The 17898-nt window shown below is 60.3% G+C and overlaps 2 protein-coding genes across 10 annotated transcripts; both read right to left on the bottom strand.

Annotated features, from left to right (window-relative positions):
• Positions 1 to 267: 267 nt before the first annotated feature.
• DMPK (DM1 protein kinase) lies at positions 268 to 9289 on the bottom strand. Of its 8 annotated transcripts, none has more exons than XM_065898248.1 (16): positions 9111 to 9289; positions 7555 to 7611; positions 7012 to 7105; positions 6660 to 6743; positions 6473 to 6568; positions 5775 to 5923; positions 5526 to 5619; positions 5032 to 5238; positions 4687 to 4950; positions 3912 to 4000; positions 2498 to 2606; positions 1580 to 1737; positions 1392 to 1489; positions 1164 to 1210; positions 765 to 850; positions 268 to 427 (listed from the first exon to the last, which is right to left on the bottom strand). In XM_065898248.1, exons 1-16 carry the CDS (start codon positions 9287 to 9289, stop codon positions 268 to 270), a joined length of 1971 nt encoding a protein of 656 aa, XP_065754320.1. The 8 variants fall into 8 exon arrangements, with proteins under 8 accessions (XP_065754320.1, XP_065754323.1, XP_065754324.1 ...); XM_065898250.1 differs by having other exon boundaries at positions 305 to 427; positions 765 to 854; XM_065898251.1 differs by lacking the exon at positions 7555 to 7611 and having other exon boundaries at positions 7012 to 7103; positions 9111 to 9270.
• Positions 9290 to 11136: 1847 nt separating this feature from the next.
• DMWD (DM1 locus, WD repeat containing) lies at positions 11137 to 17634 on the bottom strand. Of its 2 annotated transcripts, XM_065898783.1 has the most exons (5): positions 17191 to 17634; positions 15771 to 15953; positions 12422 to 13690; positions 11558 to 11632; positions 11137 to 11184 (listed from the first exon to the last, which is right to left on the bottom strand). In XM_065898783.1, exons 1-5 carry the CDS (start codon positions 17632 to 17634, stop codon positions 11137 to 11139), a joined length of 2019 nt encoding a protein of 672 aa, XP_065754855.1. The 2 variants fall into 2 exon arrangements, with proteins under 2 accessions (XP_065754855.1, XP_065754856.1); XM_065898784.1 differs by lacking the exons at positions 11558 to 11632; positions 15771 to 15953; positions 17191 to 17634 and having other exon boundaries at positions 12422 to 13369.
• Between the last annotated feature and the right edge of the window lie 264 nt (positions 17635 to 17898).

Genomic DNA, 17898 nt, shown 5'->3' with positions numbered 1-17898 from the left:
CGGAGAAAGGAAGAGGTCCGCGATCCTCCCAGCAGCAGCAGCAGCAGCAGCAGCAGCAGCATTCCCGGCTACAAGCCTCCCTGGAGCCGCGGCCCCGGCTCCTCCCTCCCCGGCCGCCAGGGGGCGGGCCCGGATCACAGGGCTGGAGCTGGGGCGGAAACCCACGCTCGGAGTGCTGTGAACTGGGGGGCGGTGGGCGTGGCTTCTGGGCCGTGCCTGGGTCACCAAACCCTCCAGCGGAGCCCAATTGAAGGACAGGCTCGGGTTCTAGGGTTCAGGCGGCGAAGGCGGCTCCCGGGCGGGGTCAGACTGTGGCAAGATAGCCGGCGCAGGCCACCAACCCAATGCAGCCCAGGGCGGCGGCACCAGCCAGAGCAGAGGCGAACAGGAGCAAGGAACGCGCCTCCGATAGGCCAGGCCTAGGGACCTGCGGGGAGAGGGCGGGGGTCAGCACTGGCGACGCGGGCCTCTGATTGGCTCCTGGGGCCAGCCCCGCCTACGCCCATAAGAGGGTCCACACACTCCCTGCACCTGCCCCGCCCCCTCACAGCGCGAGTAGCTGTGATTGGTCGGCTCGCAAGCCTAAGTCTTGTCCCAACTCCTCATTGGCTGCCTCCTAGAGGCCTGTGTTGATTGGCTGTCCGAGTATCCTCCCTCCCCGCCGCGGGCCCCACCCCGCAGAGGCGCAGCTAAGCAGAGGCGGCTTGGGGTACGTGGAGCTGGGCGGGGGCGCGCGACGGGCGGGCGTGAGCAGCCGGACGTACCCTGGCAGGGAGCAGCAGGTGGCGGCGGTGCATGGGGCCTGGCCCCACCAGCGGGCACTGGCCCAGAGCCACGGCCGGGGGGCCATCTAGCTGGAGAGAGAAGGGACAGGTGACCCGATCCGAGCCCAGCTCGGCACGGCCGCCCTCGGCGGGGTGCAAGAGACAGAGAGGGGAGTCGAGGTCGGGGAGGTCATCTAGGGAGATCCTGGATGGGATTTCGGGAGAGGCCTGAACCGAGGGAGATCTGGTAGATTTGGGCATGAATGGAGGGTGTCTGCTGACTGGAACCTCAAAGAGGTAGGGGTGAGCCTCTAAGTCTGGACAGGGGTACGGGGAGATGGGGACAGAGTCTGCAAAGGGGGCAGCAGGCTTGACGCAGGGGAAAAAGAGGGGTCTTACATGGGAAGGTGGATCCGTGGCCCGGGGACTGGGGACCCCCGTGACAGCTGGAAGGAGAAGAGAGAGGCATAGGGCGCGTGGAGGGACGGAGAAGGGCGGTGGCGCGGCGTGCCCCAGCCTGGGCCCCTCACCCTCCCCCAGGTGTATACACACGCCGCGGGCCCACCTCCCCGCCCACCCCCCCACCCCCGCCGGCGCCTCAGGAAAGGTGGTGGATGAGGGACTCGCCTGCGGCTCCCCCGGCCTGAAGCAACTCCATCCGCTCCTGCAGCTGCCGGACGTGCGCCTCCAGGTCTCGGTTACGGGCCTGGGCCTCGCGGAGTTGGCTGCAGGGGAGGTAAGGACCATGAGCCCTTCGGGATTTCGGCTAGAGAGGCTGCTAAAGGTAGTGACTGTCCCTGACTCCCGACCCTGACCTGGCGAAGTTCTGGTTGGCCGTTCGGATGGCCTCCAGCTCCTGGCTCAGGCTCTGTCGGGTGAGCACCTCCTCCTCCAGGGCCTCCTGGAGTTCCCGCAGCGTCACCTGGGCCTCTGCCACCGCCTCCGGAATGGCCTCCGGAACTGCCGCTTCAGCCTGGGTATGGGAACCGGGCTTAGGGCTGCCTGTGGCTCCTGGAGCATTCGAGACTTAGGCATAGGTTCCAGGCCTGGGATCCTCCTTTGACCTCTATTCCTGCACCCCCAAGATCTTTCTGGAATCCCCACAGCTCCTGCAGTGATCCAAGCCCCCTCCTTCCCTAACCCAGCCCAGCCCTCATCTCCAGCCTTTAATCTGGTCTCCTCCCATCCACCTTCCACACCAAAGGGCTGTTCCTGTAACACGACGCAGCTTGACAACGTCCCTCCCCTGGAGAATCTCTCCAGCCCCTCAGTGCCCTCAGGAGGAGGCCCACCACATGAAAACTAAAGGCCCTGTCTGGTGTGCGTCTGCTGGCCTCTCCAGCCTCCCCTCTCCTCTCTCCTCACCCTCCTTCCTCCTGGAACAGCGCAGCCTTACTACCCTCCTTTCACGTTTCAGAGCAAACCAGCTGGTTCTCACCTCAGAGCCCTTACCCTTCTCTTTGCTGACCAGTGGGTGGTCCTCCTGCTTCTCCAGGGCTTCCCCTCCCCAGAGAGTTCCCCTCCATGCACACTCACTGACCTGTTTTAATTTCTCTGTGGGGATCATTTCTGACTGAAGTAGCCTTGTCTCTACTTTGTTTTCCATCTCTTTCTGTCAAGGAACCTCCCAGAGGGCCTAGCACTCCATGGCGCACACTATCCCTGAAGGCCTCCACTTTTCTCTCGATTCATCCCTCACTGACCCTCTCCTCTAGAGACTCCTAAAGACTCACTGTTTCCTCTGGTGGGGGCACCGTGGGTTCCAGGCTGGGCTCTTGCAATGGCTCAGGCAACGCCTCGGCCTCCAGTTCCATGGGCGTGGAGCCCGGGATCTCATCATCCCTGGGGAGAGGAAGAGGGCGAGGGGAGGAAGAGCAGGGCCTCACGCCCGCCCGATCCTCAGCCAGGACTCCCTAGCCTGTGCCCTGGGGCAGCCAGACCTGAAGGCTCCAGGCTTGATGAGGGGGAGGGGCAGAGTGAAGGGAATAAATGGCCAGGCTGGTGAGACAGGTCCTCCTCTTGTTAGGAAAAGGCCTGCCCCTGGCATGGCCTCAGGCCCCTGGAAGCTGGCCTCTCTGCACCTTCCTTGGGAACGTGGGGTCAGGAAACCCATGTTCTAGGATCTGCCCATCTCTGTCTCCATGTGCGCTTTACAGGCCCCCTCTCCTAAGGGCCTCAGGAAGTGAGGGAGACACTCCCAGCTCTGGCCACCTCCAAAGGGGTGGTCTTCAGACTGGGTGTTGGACCCCAAGCCTGACTCTAGACAGCAGCCACCCCTCCCACCCCCAGACCCAGGTGCTGGGAGGAAGACAGACCCTCCCAAGGAATATGAAATTGCAGTAAAAGTGACGTCCCCTCCAAGCCAGCAGTCCCTCTTGTAGAAATATGTCTCAAGGACCCAATGATGCTCGACAAGCGCCAAGACCAACCTGCGGCTGTTCATCCAGCCTGGGTCATGACAGAGGCCTGTTAGCTGAGTCCTGACCCGCCCAGTAAGGAGAACACTCCCCAGCGGGTCAGGATTGTGTTACAGTTTGTTCAAGAAATGGCACTTGCGGTACATTGTCCAATAACAAAACAGATCAGAATCCAGCATGTTCTCGCAGCTGTTAAATACGTGTGCTGTGAGCCAGGGACACACAAGGCCGCTGCTGGCGGCCTTCCTTTTTCTCATCCCTATTTTCTGATATACTTGTGAAAAGCAATGTATTGTCTTCAGAATCAATGTTTTAAGAAGGCTTTGTGGTTATGTAACTCAGTGAGTCTGTGTTCTTTTAAGATTGACGTAACAATTCTAAACTTCTTATTCTCTAAGATTTTGAGGTCCCATGACTGTACACTAGAAATCTAAAAGTGGAAGGTCAGAAGATTCCGGAAGGCTGAGCCTGTGACTCTGAGGTTTTACATTTGAATCTAAATTTCAAAGTATTTATGGTCTGAGAATTTAACGTCCTACAATTCTGGGCTTCTAAAAGCCCTTAGTCCCAAGACAATAAGGTTCCGAGACTGACCCTGCAATTCTCCTGGGCACCAACAGGCCAGGATGTGATAACCCCGAGCAGCCTCCTGGGGCCTCTGGAGGCAGGACCCCCCCACGCCCACCCCACCCCCATCCACTCCTCTCAAGCTGCACAGGGTGGCACTTACCCAAGGGCCATGCAGGAATAGGAGGAGTAGCCCACGAAAGGCAGGTGGACCCCCAGTGGCGTGCCCTCCTGCATATCCGACAGCGTCTCCTATAGGAGAGAAACACAGATGTGAGGTGACCAGCAGCTGTCAGGGATGGCCCCTCACTCACCCCTTCCCAGTCTTGGCTTAAGTGCCCTGCCACCCCCCCCACCCCAGCCTGGGGTCTATCTAAAGTGGACCCTGCGTCATTTTCTTTCATTACATCCTGCTGCTTCCCTCAGGGCACTTGCCACAGTATAATTATATACTTCTCCAGACTGTAAGTAGATGAGGGCAGGGACCAGGGCTGACTTGGTCCATGTGTGTCCCCCGCTGTGCACGGGATAGCTCATACGACAGCTGAGAGAGAGATGGCCTAAGCAAGGGAGATTCCTCTATGGTGCTTTCTCACCTCTCATCCTTCCAGGTCTCAGCTCAGATAGCCCCCTCCGCCAGGAAGCCCTCCAGGACCTTTCATGCTGGGTCAGGAGGCCCGCCCCCCTGCACCCCCCGCCCCCATCTCAGCCCTGATCTCTCTGGGGCATCATTGTCTGGGGACAAGTCCGTGTCCTCCACTGGACTGTGAGTCTAGGTCACTGCTGGGTTCCCAGCCCTGGGGCCAAACAGAGCAGGTGTTTCTGGGGAAGGAATGACTTCAGGACCCCAGGAGGAGGGTACTCTCCTAACCTCAGTGTTACAGCGGTCGGATGCGGGGGTACCCTCTGCAGACCAGGGATCGATCGCAGGTACCTACCCCGCCCCCGCTCACCATGGCAGTGAGCCCGTCTTCCACCACATCGAAGTTGCATGTGTCCGTGGCACCCTCGAAATCCGGCGTAAAGGGGGGCGCGCTGTCTCGGAGGCTGTCCCAGTCAAGGCCAAAGAAGAAAGGATGCTTCTGGAAATCGCCTGCTCCATTCCGGCCCAGGCGCGTCTCGGGGGGACACAGCAGCTGCTGGATGAGATCGCGAACCTCGTCGGGGACTCCTGCGTCTGCCAGCGGTAGAGACAGGTGCTCCTGCTCAGGAGGAGGGGAAAAGAGGGGATGTTACCTGGGAGCATGTGCAGAGAGGTCAGGGGCTCCCCGGGCTGTGCTCACCTTGTAGTGCACGATCTTGCCGTAGGTCTCAGCCGTGGAGTCGGCGTAGAAGGGCGTCTGCCCATAGAACATTTCATAGGCGAGCACGCCCAGTGCCCACCAGTCACACTCGGGCCCGTAGCTGCCAGTCCCGGGCCCACCGCCCACGGCCTGCAGGATCTCGGGAGACAAGTAGTCCGGGGTGCCCACAGCCACCAGTGACCGCACCTGAGCCAAGAGGATCCGAGCTAGGCTTGACCCCGCCCCTCCTAGCTCTGGCTCCGCCCCCTCTTAACCACTACCCTAGAGCTTAGTCCCTCCTTTTGCCTGTTCTAAGCCTGAGCCACAGGCAGGCTAGGGCCTGGGTCGCCTCCTTCTTTCCCCTCCAAATCTAGTCCTGCCCTCACCCAGGCTCTGCCCGCACGCCTCAGCCCCGCCCCCACGCTGCACCACCGGTTCCTGCTCCCGACCCGTCATTGGTAGTCCGAGTTGCCCAAGAGCGGCGCACCGCTCACCGTTCCATCCGCCCGCAACTTGAGGCAGGAGCCGAAGTCGGCCAAGCGGATGTGGCCGCAGCGGTCCAGCAGGATGTTGTCCGGTTTGATGTCCCTGCGCGGAGGGAAGAAGGGAAGGGAGAGGGATAAGTGAGCCTCTCTCCTGCCATTTCACCAGGCTCCACCCCACTAGGCAGCACCGCCTGGGCCCCACCCTCTTAAGGACCACTCTCTCCAATTCCCGCGGCCTTCAGCCCCTGCAGCGCCCACCTGTGCACGTAGCCCAGCCGGTGCACCGAGTCTATGGCCATGACAATCTCGGCCAGGTAGAAGCGCGCCATCTCGGCCGGGATCCGCTCCCCAAACTTGCTCAGCAGCGTTAGCAGGTCCCCGCCCACGTAGTACTCCATGACCAGGTACTGGGAGGGGGCGTGTCACGGGGGTCGGTACCTCGTCTGGGCGCCCACGGCCGATAGCCCGGGACAAAGACTCCCAGAGACGCCCCATCCCTGGGCAGAGACTCCGCAGCCCCAGCCCCAGCCCCAAGAGATCTCCCAGGCCAAATCAGAGACACGCCCACCCCCAATCCTCGTTCCCCCACGATGTCACTGGACAGAGATTCACTTCCCCCACCCCCGACCAAGAGAGTCAGGAAAAAGAGAACCCAGAGACCTCCCGATTATCCAGGGTATGGAGCCCAGACACCCCCTGCCCAGTGGCTCCCACATAGACTCTAGAGACTATCTCATTCCAGGTAGTGCCCCCCGGAATCAACCTGGGGAAAAAGGCGGTAAGGGACATCTCCCATCCCGGGAAAGGAAGGCCAGCTCCTACCACACCCAGGGACTGCCGCATGCATTTCGAGGCAGCGCCCTGATCCTAGAACTTCCTCTGCCTGCCCACACCTCGGTAACTGACAGCCTCAGGGGTGAGGGTCCGCCTCTCTAGTCGCCCGGCCTGGGGCTCACCAGGTAGTTCTCGTCCTGGAAGGCGAAGTGCAGCTGCGTGATCCAGCGCTGGTCCCCGTTCACCAACACATCCCTCTCTTCGCGGAAGCACGACACCTGCGGGGCACCCGGAGGAGCTGAAGCGGACGGGGGTGGGAGGACGGAAGGGGGGATCCTCAGCACCCTGCACACCCAGCCCGGCCGTCACCTCGCCTCTCTTCAGCATGTCCCACTTGTTCATGATCTTCATGGCGTACACCTGGCCCGTCTGCTTCATCTTCACCACCGCCACCTGAAAGCCCAAACAGGGTAATAGAGCGGAGGTGGCGGGGAAACACCAGGGCTCCCCCAGATTGGATTCCACCCTTAACCCGGGCCAGACTTGGCCCCGCCCCCACTCGGCAAAGCCACGCCCATTGGCTTCAAGCCCCGCCTTAGGGTCTAAACTCAGCCATTCATCAATTTCTAAGGCCCCACTTCCGGAACTCCAACATCCCGCCCACTGCAGGAAAAGTCAGGTCTCTAACCCCACTGAGCTGCCTCCGCTGTTCCAGGCTCACCTCGCTGAACGCCCCGCGTCCGATCACCTTCAGAATCTCGAAGTCATCCCTCTGCAGTCGGGCCTCCTTAAGCCTCTCCGCGATGGGCTCCACTGGGGGGGAGGGGGCGAAGGGGCGGGGATAAGAACCGAGAATCGGAGGGACTGACACTGGAGACGAGGAGAGACAGTCCCACCTTCTGTCGCTGAGTCTCCCCTGCCCCTGCCCCTCCCCTTAGCACTAGTCGGCCTCCTTAAAGACTTCACATAAACATTATGTGAGGCTTTGGGGACCCAAAACTGCTCTTGTACAGAGAAAAGTGGGATGCCTGGGAACCCCTTTCTGGGACAGGACACTGGGCCAGAGGGCTCTATGGGGTGCAGGATGGACAGGGTGAGGTAACAAGTCTGCCGAAGGGAGGCCCTGAAGAACAGAGGAAGAAGAAATAGGCCCAGTTCTTAGAGCTCCCTGGGCTTCCGGGCCCCTACTCCCGGTGACCCCGCCCACCCCCAGGGCTCTCATTCAGTCTGTTTTGGGTCATGGCCCAGAGCCTGCAGTTTAATCCTAGGCTCAGATACTGGTGGCTCTTGGACCACACTCTGGGAAACCCTGAGTTTAGGGCTAGGACCAGGAGAAGGAACGGGAGAGGGAGACAAGGCCAGCGTGGATCCGCATCCCGGCTCCAGGGCTGCAGGCACAGTCAAGTGTGTTATCTCTACGCTCTCAACTCCAGGAGGAGGTTTTACCATTACCCCTTATCTACAGATGAAGAACCAAGGCTCAGACAGGTGAAGTCCTCTGCCCAAGGTCCTACAGCTAGCAATGTTACAGAGAGCAGTTTGGGAGGGGGAAGGCGGAGAGTGGAGGCAGGGGGAGAGGGAAGCCTGGACTCCCAGAGATGGAAGAAGCTGGGAGCTTCTGAGGCAGGAGGGAGAGAGCAATGGGTGCAACTAGGAATGAGGAAAGATACAGTGGGTTATGGAGAGGGTTCGGGGTTCGGGAAGAGTGGGCCAGCAGGGAAGCAGCAGCCAGGGCCCAGGATGGGGGAGGGAGGAGAGAGCCAAGACACTGAGCCCTTTTAAGGCAGCGGGAACCCAGGCCCCCTCCCCCGCCCCAGCGGCCTGGCAGGGGAGGGGCCGCAGGATGCCGCTCGGGCCACAAAAGGAGTGCTCCTTACAGGAGAGCTGCCCCCACCTCAGGCCTCAGTTCATCCTCTGCAAAAGAGGAGCTGCGAGAGTTACTAAGGGCCGGGGGGATGTGGGGAGAAGGTTCTCCCAGAGGCCAAGTGTCTAGCCCTTGGCCTCCACCTTCGCATCTGCAAAATGGGGAGAGAGAAGCACGGCCTGGGTCAGAAAGAGATGGACACAAGAAAAGAGGGAGCGGGAGAAGGCAGAGAGACCGGAAACAGGGACGGGGACAGGGACACACAGAGCCTAAGGACCAAGAGCAAGCCACTGAGGGACAGACCAGTGGAGGGACAGAATGGCAGATGTTAGAGAGACAGAAACCCGAGTGAGCCTGAGCCTGGGCCAGGAGGGAGTGGGGCAGACAAGGCAGGAGGCTGGGGCTAAAGATGAAGCATCTTCCCTCTGGACCTGTCTCCAGGGCAAGACTTGGCCAAAAGGGACTTTGGGTGGAGGAGGAACCTACAGAGAAAGTGGGCCCACTCAGAAGAATCCTAATTCTTCCTCCTCCAACCAGGGGGTGGAGGGGGTGCTTGGTGGGGCCTGTGTGCAGAGCTGGTTCTCCCCGGGCCTGCCTGAGTCACCGCGCCCTCCCAGTGCCTGGGCACCTGTTGGAGCAGCTGGAGAGGCTGGCGCCGAACACCTGCCCGTCGGCCGCGCCCCTGGCAGCTGCCCTGTGCTGTCCCTTCCGCTTGCCCCTAAGATCTGGGGAACCAGGGTGGAGGGCCACAGGGCCCATTTTGGTGGGGAGGGGTCCTAGAAGACAGGGCTCCCCAGCATGTCCCTAGGCCTAGACTCGGGAATGGGGTGCAAGGGGACCATGAGAGGCTGTGCCCAACCCGGCTTACCACGGCTCCCAAGTCATGGTTCTGAGTCATGGCTGCCCTGCCCCCACCCCCAAATCTGTGGGTGCCGTGCAGGTAGGTAGGCACTCACCCCACTCCAGGAAGTCGGCCACATACTTGTCCTGGGCCAGGTCGGACGCGCCCAGCTCCTGGTGGACGCCCAGGAGAAGGTCGAGCAGGGGCTCCAGCCCCAGGAAGCCGGGGTCCAGCACCAGCTGCTGAAGCCGCCTCAGCCGCACCTCGGCTGACATGTCGGGCAGGCAGCACCATGGCCCCCTCCCCGGGCCAGGGGCTCGGGGTCCTCCCGTCACGGGGCCTGGAGGGCCCTGTCCAGGCCCTGGGGCCCTGGCTGCATGTCTGCCTGTCCCTGGCTGTCCCCTGGGCCTCTCTGGCCACTTCTCTCTGCTGGCTGCTAAGGCCTCCTCCCCTTCTCCCCACCCCTCGGTCCGGCCCCCTCCAGCCTCCCAGCCTTAACCCCTCACAAGCCAGGCTCCCCCAAGTTGCTCCTTCCAGGGCCCCTCGGAACGCTTCAGTGTGAGATGAGGGGTGGTGGAGAATCTCTACCCTCAAACTACCCCACCACTGAAAAGGCGAAGCACAGAGGAACGCTACAGGTATGACAGATGCCAAAGATGAGCCCTCCCATTCCCCAGAGGGGACCAATTGAGGTTCACGGTGATTTGGTAACACCCCTCCCAAGCTCTCGAGTTGGGAGGGTGGGGGGGAGAAAAAGGGGTGAGGCCTGGGAAGGGGGGCGGGAGGCCAGGGCAGCTTTGCGGATGACTCAGCCAAGGATTCAGACTTTGGGATGGTTTAAATTTAGCCCTCAGGCCCTCTGCTTTACACTGACTTTTTTTTGGCAGGAGATGGGGAAGGGGTGGTGAGAGAATCGGGAAGGGAGGCCCTCAGGAGCCAGGATCAGGGGTGACCCCCTGGTCAAAGCCTGGGGGAGGCAAAGGAGCCCCCAAAATAGCTCCTTGGACCCTGGCAGGGCAGCCACATTCCTGCCCAGGCTAGGATTAGAAACAGAAACATTTCGGGGGGTGGAGGGTAGAGCGGGAAGATACCACTCCCTGTGGCTCCAGAGAGCCAGCCAGGAGGGATTTTCGCTGTTCTTTCCAGGGTGGACAGTTCTCCCAGAGGAAACCATGGTCTCTAATTGGTCCTGGATGCCTGGGCCCGGCCAAGCCAGGCCTGAGGCAGCAGAAGGCCAGGGCCTATGCTGTGGCAGCTCCCTCTGGGCATCTCGGGAGCTGCCTGGGGGGGCCCCTATAATATCTGGACACTTTGAAACAACTTTTAAAACTCCCACTGAAGACTCTGAAGAGGGGGTCCTGGTGGCTCTCTTCCCTCCGAGAGTTTGGAGTGGGGCGAGGGATACTCTCCTCTGTCTGAAGGGCCCTGCCCGGGGCTGGCCAGCGGCAGATCCACCAGCTGTGTGCCTCAGGCACATCCCTCCTCTGGTTTTCAGTTCTTCCTGCCCTCAAAAGGGGGTCTGGGGGGGGAGGCAGGGCCTAGCGCTTCCTCTGGATAAAGTGGACTGATTCTAGGGCTGCATCGAAAGCACCCACACACTTCCTCCATACCTCCGCGGAAGGGAACAGAGACGCTGTGAAAACAGGGAACTTTAGTATAAATAAGAGGTCCTGGGGGACAGCGAGGACCCCAGGGGCTTCCATAATTTAACATTCTTCAAAAGCACAAGTAACAGCAAGGGCAGGGTGGGGGCCAGGGGAGGGGTGGGCCACCCCCTGCCCTGCACACAGGACCAAGAGGCGCACTGCAGAGCTGGGGCTCTTGTGGGTGGGGAGTTTCTCCCCCAGGAGTGACCAGTCACATGCTGGGGACAGGGAAGAGGCTAACACTGATGTTTCAGAGGAAGGGGTCATTGTACTTGGCAGTGGGTGGGGACAAGGCTGAGGCCACACGGGCCACTACATCCCCCCAGTGTCTGGGTCAGTCTGAGGGACCCTCTGCCCCAAATTTGTGCAGGGAGAGGGACCGGAGCAGTCCATCCGTCATGGTTAGTCTTGTTAATACGTTGATCCATGAGGTCAGCGGGGACGGTTATGCTAGGAGCTGGGGGCATGGGGTGGGGGACCCCGCCATCCATGGCTTCACACCACCGTGCCGCTCGGGGAGTTGCCTGGTTGGGAGGAGATGCCCTGGGGAAGATGAGAGCGGAGACAGGAGGGGGTTAGAGACAGCCTGGGGCTCTCACCAGTCCCACGGGGCGGGGGTTGGGGAGGGGGGAAGCCAGCCTGGAGTCCCCCAGGCTGCTGCCACCCTGGCCTTGCCCTTCAATCCACCCCAGACCACCCAGACAGGCCGCTGCTCTAGGCTCAGGAACTTACATCTCCGCTAGCTTCCCTGTCCCAGCAGGTGGCACTCTTATACAATTAAAGTCCTCAGGTGATCCTGAGCAAAGAGGATGGGGTAGGGGTGGAGGGAGGGAGGAGAGGGGGAAACTGGGGTCCCCTTCTGACTGCGGAGGGGGTCCTAAGATTCTGGGAGGGAAGAACTTAGGGACAGTCCTACCTCTACCACTGACTTGCTGGGTGACCTGGGCCAACTTCCTTCCCCTGTCTGGGTCTCGGTCTCCTCGTCTGTGAACTAGGGAGATAGAGGGATCTCTTTCAGGACTTACCAGATTCCCCAAATCCCAATGCCCCTGCCTCTGAGACTGTACTTTAAGTTCTAGGGATTCAGGACTCTACAATTCCAAAACTGCTCTTCCAGGGAACCAGGCACAGCCCTCAGATCTGGCATCCTGGGCCCCAGAGCCCAAACCCTTAGGAGACATCTGAGAACACAGGTCCCAAGTTATAAGGCACCAGGCCCGCACTTCACCTTACTAGCACCTTTCTGAAACCCATGGATGACCCATCTTCAAGCTTCCCTGTCCTAAGAGGTGAGAAAGGTCATAAAGAGGCAGTGACTTGCTCGAGGTCACACAGGGAGCAGAAGTGCTGGACTGGACCCTGAGCCTGGGATCCCACAGCCCAGGCCTCCAGCAGTGGGCTCGGATCCCAAGAGTCTGACACTCAGGCTGGAAGCTGGGTGCACAGGTTCAACCTTGCCCATAGAGCTCAAACTGTAGTATTAATAAAATTTCACCATTCCGTAAGACCTAGCCATGCTGGGCCCACCGGCTGCCCTTCTGATAACTGGCCATGTTCTCCACCACTCCCAGATGTCTCTTATGCCTGACCCTCTCTCTGCTTACCGTTGCTTGCCAAGCGTTCTAGAAGTCACTCTAAGATCTGAGACGGCTTGTTCTGGGACACAGATTTCCATGGCTTCCCCTCATCCCACACGGCTAGAGGCTGTGATGCTATCAAACCTCTCTGCCAATGCCCGCCTCTGCCTAGGTCCCAGGTGGGCTGGTGTGGGGTGACTCACCACCTTGCCCGGCCGGGCCCAGGTGCAGATGAGGCCCTCCTGGCAGGCGGTGATGATGCAGTCCTCCAGGAAAAGGAGGACCGTGAGCCGCTCTTGGGCGATCTTCTTGCACACGAGCGGCTCGAGCAGCGGCACCTCGTGGATGCGCGGGCACAGCGCGGTGCCCAGCACCTTGGCGGGGTCCAGCCGGCTTCGGGGGGCGGGGCCGCTGGGCTTGTCCCCGCCGCCCCCGCCCCCACTGCCGCCCCGGCTGATGTTGCCCAGGCTGTGGTAGCGCTTGTGCTCTTTCTCGGCCCCCCGGTCCCGCCGCTCCTGCAGCGTGAGCGTGGCAAAACGGCCGATGCTGAAGGGCGTCCCTGGCTCCACCGCCGCACCGGGGCCGCCCGCCTTGCCGCTGCCCGCTGGGTGTGGGAGGCTATTGGACCGGGACAGCGAGCGGGGCAGGGGCCCGGGGCCTGGCTCACCACCTCGCGAGCTGCCGGTGGCAGGCGGCGTCGTGCCAGGCGTGCCGGGGAGGGTGCGGGTGCGGGCCAGGGGAGGGTGAGGGTAGAGCACGTCTTCGGTGAGGTCCCACAGGCAGAACTGCGTGTCCTGGCCGGCCGAGCCGAAGCGGTAGGTGATGGAGCCGGCCTTGGGCAGTGGGGAGAGGGGGGCGCCCCCGCCCGAGCCCGCGCCCGCGGCCTCCGGCTCCTCCTCCTCCCCGCCACTCCGCTCCCCATCGCCACCGGCAGCCGCCGCCTCCTCGGCCCTCGTGGTGTAGGGGTCAAAGGCCACGGCGTTGACCCAGGACTTGTGGCCGTGGCCTCGGGCCACCACGCGGCCCTCGGTGAAGGACCACACGGTGACCAGGTCATCTTCACCACCCGTCACGACGTAGCGCCCGTCGGGGCTCCAGCACACACAGAGCAGGCCCCCAAAGTAGCTCTTCATGAGCCCCCGCAGCAGCATGGAGTCGAAGTGGAAGACGCGCAGGCAGCCGTCCTGGCTGACGCAGGCCAGGTGCCGGCCGTCGGGCGAGAAGGCGAACTCGTTGAGGGGCCCCTCGCCCACCGCCCACTTGGCCAGTGGGTTGCGGGGCGCCTTGCTCTTGGCGGCGTAGACGGCGAAGCCCTCGCCCTGCTTCAGCAGGCTGTACTGCGGTGGGGCCGAGGCGCACGGGTGGCTGACGTTGTACAGGTACAGGTGGCCGCTGGCGTGGGATGCCAGGAACAGGCTCTCTGACTCAGGCAGCCACTTCAGATATGTCACCTTGGTCTTGTCGATAAGCCGCTGCCAGGGGAGAGAGCGGGGGTTGGGAGAAGGCCATCCTCCCGTGGCCCACCTCCTTCCCAGCCTGGTTCCCCGGAGAAGGTCATCGTAAGTCGCCCGGGCCTCCTCGGAGAGGAGGGACTGAGGGAAACGGACAGACACCAGGTTAGGGGAAAGCAGGGGGAGAAGGGCTGTGTGAGGGGAGCGCCGTGGAGCCTTGATGTCCCTTCTTCGGCAGGAGGGCAGTGCTGCCTTCCAGAGAACTCTCCTCTAACTCCCTCCGCCATCTTTACCATGTCATGCTTAAGGCAAGATATTGAGTCACAGAGTATTAGCTCCCCCAAGGAAGGTATCTTTGTTTATTTGGTTCATTGTTCTAGCCCCAGAGCACGGAGCTGTACCCGCAGGAGGTGCCTGGAAAGTAGTTCCAGGACACCTGAGTGACAACCCCATCCTGGCAGCCACGCATCTTTGCTCCTTTTTGTCCTCACAACTCACCTCCAAACTTGCAAGAAATCCTGTGGGCTTGATCTGCAAAATGTGCCCAGAACCTGATCTCTTCTCACCATCCCCAACTCCAACCACCCTGGTCTCAGCTGCCGTCAGGCCTGCAACGGCCTAACTGACTGGCCTCCACCACCTGGGTCTCTTCTCTGCACAATTGCCAAAGAGATGCTATTAAAACCTAAGTCAGCACCCGGCACTGTCTCTCCCATTCTGAACACCATGGCAGCCTTTCTCAAGCAGGACTCCGGGGAGAACCAAGCTCTATCTAAAGCCCTTTGGCATCCACCGTCTGTAACAAAGTAACTTCTTTCCCAGGTACCCAAGTTGCTTCCCATTCTCCATTCTCTGGAGAATTTAGAAATTAATCAAATTGTTTCTATGTTCTTGGCTCAGATGAACCCCACTGGCGAGAGGCTCTAAAAGCCAAGGTCTTTTCCATGACGGGCCAGCCCCTACATCTCCTGGCCCCTCCGAGTTGTTTCTCAGAGCTCATCTACTACCCTCCCCCTCAACACTGCTCTGGCCACACAGCCTTTTTGCTGTCCTGCTTCCGGCATTTGTCCTAGCTGTTCCCTCTACTCAGAATGTCCTTTTCTCCAATAATTTGTTTTGCCTCCTTTAGGAATTTATTTCCATGTCACCTTCCATGAGACCTTTCCTAACCTCACCGAGCACTCCCCATTCACCTTCCCCGCTGGATTTTTCTCCACGACACTCTGACACACAGCCTACTTAGTTATTTGATAACTATCTGTCTCCTCCAGCTAGATAAAAGCTCCACAAAGGCAGGGCCCTCTGTTTTGTTCACCGAGATGTAGTATTCCCAGTGCTTAGAACAATGCCTGGCAAAGAACGAATGCTCAATGAATATTTTGTGAATGGATGACCTAGTCCACTTTAATCCATTCCGTGTTCCACTCATTCCCCTCTGCCATTCATGCACTCTGTACGTTTGAAACACCTTCTCAGAACAGAGAGAAAGAGATAGAGGACAAGAGTAGTTCTGGACACAGATAAGGTCTTTCACTGGCATTTCCCCTTCTGCCAGGTCCACCCAGGACTGAGCAACCTCCATGTATGATTTTACAACAGTCCCGTGAGGTAGGGATGGGAATCCCATTTTGCAGAGGAGAAAAACTGAGGCTAAGGGAGGAATAGTCACTTCCCAAAGCCACACAGTGAGTAGATGGTACAGCAAAGATTTGAATCCAAAGCCCACAGGGCCCAGAATTTGAAAAGCAAGGGCTGTGGCTTCAAACAAATCCCAACCAGTGAGTAGCTTCAGTTCTCTAATCTGCAAAATGGGTATCACAATCCTAACCCACTGGTTGATGAAAACTCCAGGAGTAATGTGTTCGGCATAGGGCTGACACAGCATGGGGCCTGGGCACAAGAGATGCAGCCGTCATTATTAGCTATCATCACAGCAGCTGCTGTCACCCCATCCTCCATGTCTGTCAGCCCATCCCCCATCTCTCCTTCATCCTGCCCCCTCAGGTCTACACTGCTTCCCAGGCAGCTGCAGTCTCATGGCAAACAGTGTATGGGTGGGTGGGAACGGGAGCAGTTCTGGGCCCTGGGGGCCCACAATCACCTCCTCATTGAATAGCTTGCTGGTGTCCTTCTTGATGAGATCCAGGTACTGCACTTGACCGGCTGAGAATCCCACCAGCAGGGAGATGGTCTCTGTGGCAGCAGTGAACTGGTTGAAGTCGTGGCAAGTGGGCTGGGTGCCCTTATAGATCCGCTTGTCAATTGGCTTGTTGAGGTCAATGGACTTGGGTGGTGGGAGAAAACGAGTTAATGACTTCTACCACTGAGAGGAAGGAAGAGGGTGTTGAGGTTGGGGGAAAACCACAAAGAGGAAGCAGGGTTAAATCCCTGAGAGGAGTGGGTAGGTGGATGGGTGAGCGGGGAGGGAAGGGGCAACCACAGACAGGAAGGAGCACCCAAATCACAAACAGAGGAAAAAACCAGGAGGAAGCTTTGCCCCCTGCCACCACATGAGACCACAGTGCGTCCTCCCCAAAGTTGGACACCCCCAACTTCTGGTACACCCTTGGCCACAGTGTCAGTTTCAGGGCCCCTGTAGTCCCTGAGCTCCAATTCCTTTCTATAATTTCAGCAACTCCCCTGGATCTTAGCACCACTATATGCTAAGACCCTCAAAACTCAGGATCATCCAATCCCCAGAATTCTAAAGTCCAATGTCCCAGGATTCTCCTTTGGAGTCCTTAAATCTCAGCATCCCCATCACAGTTCAGGGACCCATTAAACCTCATGGTCCCCCAAATTTTAGGTGCCTTCATCATCTCTGGGCTCTCAGGATCCCCATCACTTCTGGGGACCACCATAAACTCCAAGGGTCTCGTGTCCTCTGGGACTGACATCACTTTAGAGACACCCATCACACCTGAGGATGTTCCCTCTGGGATCTCATTATCTCCAGATCTCCCATCAGCTCCGAGATTCTCATTTCCTCCAGCACTCTCATTACCTCCAGAACCCCAAGTTTCTCTAGGATCCCATTCACCTTCAGGATCCCTATTACCTCTAAGCCCCCATTACTTCCAGAATCCTCCTCACCTCTGGGCTCCCCAAGTCCCCCCAACACCCCCAGACAGCAATACCCCTGGGCTCTCCATCACTTCTGAGCCTGCATTTCCCATCACCTGCAAAATGCCTGCCAGCCAGCACCTGGGAGCACCCCATACCATCTCGGATTCCCCATCACCTCCAGAATAGTCACCATCCCAGGACCCCCACGCATAACCTCGGGATCTCACATGATCTCGAGGTTTCCCAGCACCTCCCAGCACCCAGGGAGCCTCCCATCACCTTTTAGAATCCTGTATTACCTCCAAGAATCCTTTCCCCTTAAGATGTCCGTCACATGTAGGATGCCTATCTCAGGGCCCCCTACCATTCAGGGACTCTCCTGTCACTTGTGAATCACCTCAGGGATCCCCATCCTCTCAGCCAGCACCCAGGGCCCCACGATGCGGGCCGCTCACCCGTTGGCTCCCGCGGCGACAGCAGCCCGGGTAGAAATAGAGCTCGCGGCCCAAGTTGAAGCAGACGCGGTCTCCCCCAGCGCCCAGCCCTGCGGGCGTGGCGGGAGGCTCCCCGGCCCCGGCGCCGTCGGGCTCCCCGAGGCGCACGAGGCTGAGGCGCACCGCAGGCAGCGCGGGCCCGGGCCCTGGGCCTGCGGGCGGAGGGGACGGCGCGGCGCCCGCAGCACCGGGGCCGGAGGTGGAGGCAGGGCCGGGCAGGGGCTGCTGCGGCGGCTGGGGCGGCGCCGGGGTCTGGGAGGAAGCCGGACCCGACCTGCGAGCGGCGCCGTCGCCGGGGAGCAGCTTGTAGAAGCCCTCGCGGGTGCGAAACTGCGACTTGATCTCCGCACAATCCCCCATGGCAGCGCCGGGGCCCGAGCCGCCCTCCGCGCCGCCCGCCGCCATCTTGGGCGACCCCCACCCCAGCCCAGGGCCCCGCTAGTGCCGGACAGCCGCCTGCCGCCGGGCCCCCTGCCGGAAGCCGGGGATCCGCACCGGAAGAGGTGGTATCGTCGCCCGGGCAACGCCTCTTCGATTGGCAACAGGATAGGGAGGCGGGACGAGCTCCAGCCGTCGCTCTGGTAACGGTTCTGGACTGAAGGCGGGGCTACAAGGTGGGCGCGGCCTTCGTGCCTGCGGCCGACGTGGTTGGCTGTGGGGGCGGGCCCC

The sequence above is a fragment of the Phocoena phocoena genome, chromosome 20 (genome assembly GCF_963924675.1).
Source record: "Phocoena phocoena chromosome 20, mPhoPho1.1, whole genome shotgun sequence".
Classification (NCBI taxonomy): domain Eukaryota; kingdom Metazoa; phylum Chordata; class Mammalia; order Artiodactyla; family Phocoenidae; genus Phocoena; species Phocoena phocoena.
Note: the sequence above shows the minus strand (reverse complement) of the source record. Positions and strands in the feature narration are given on the sequence as shown.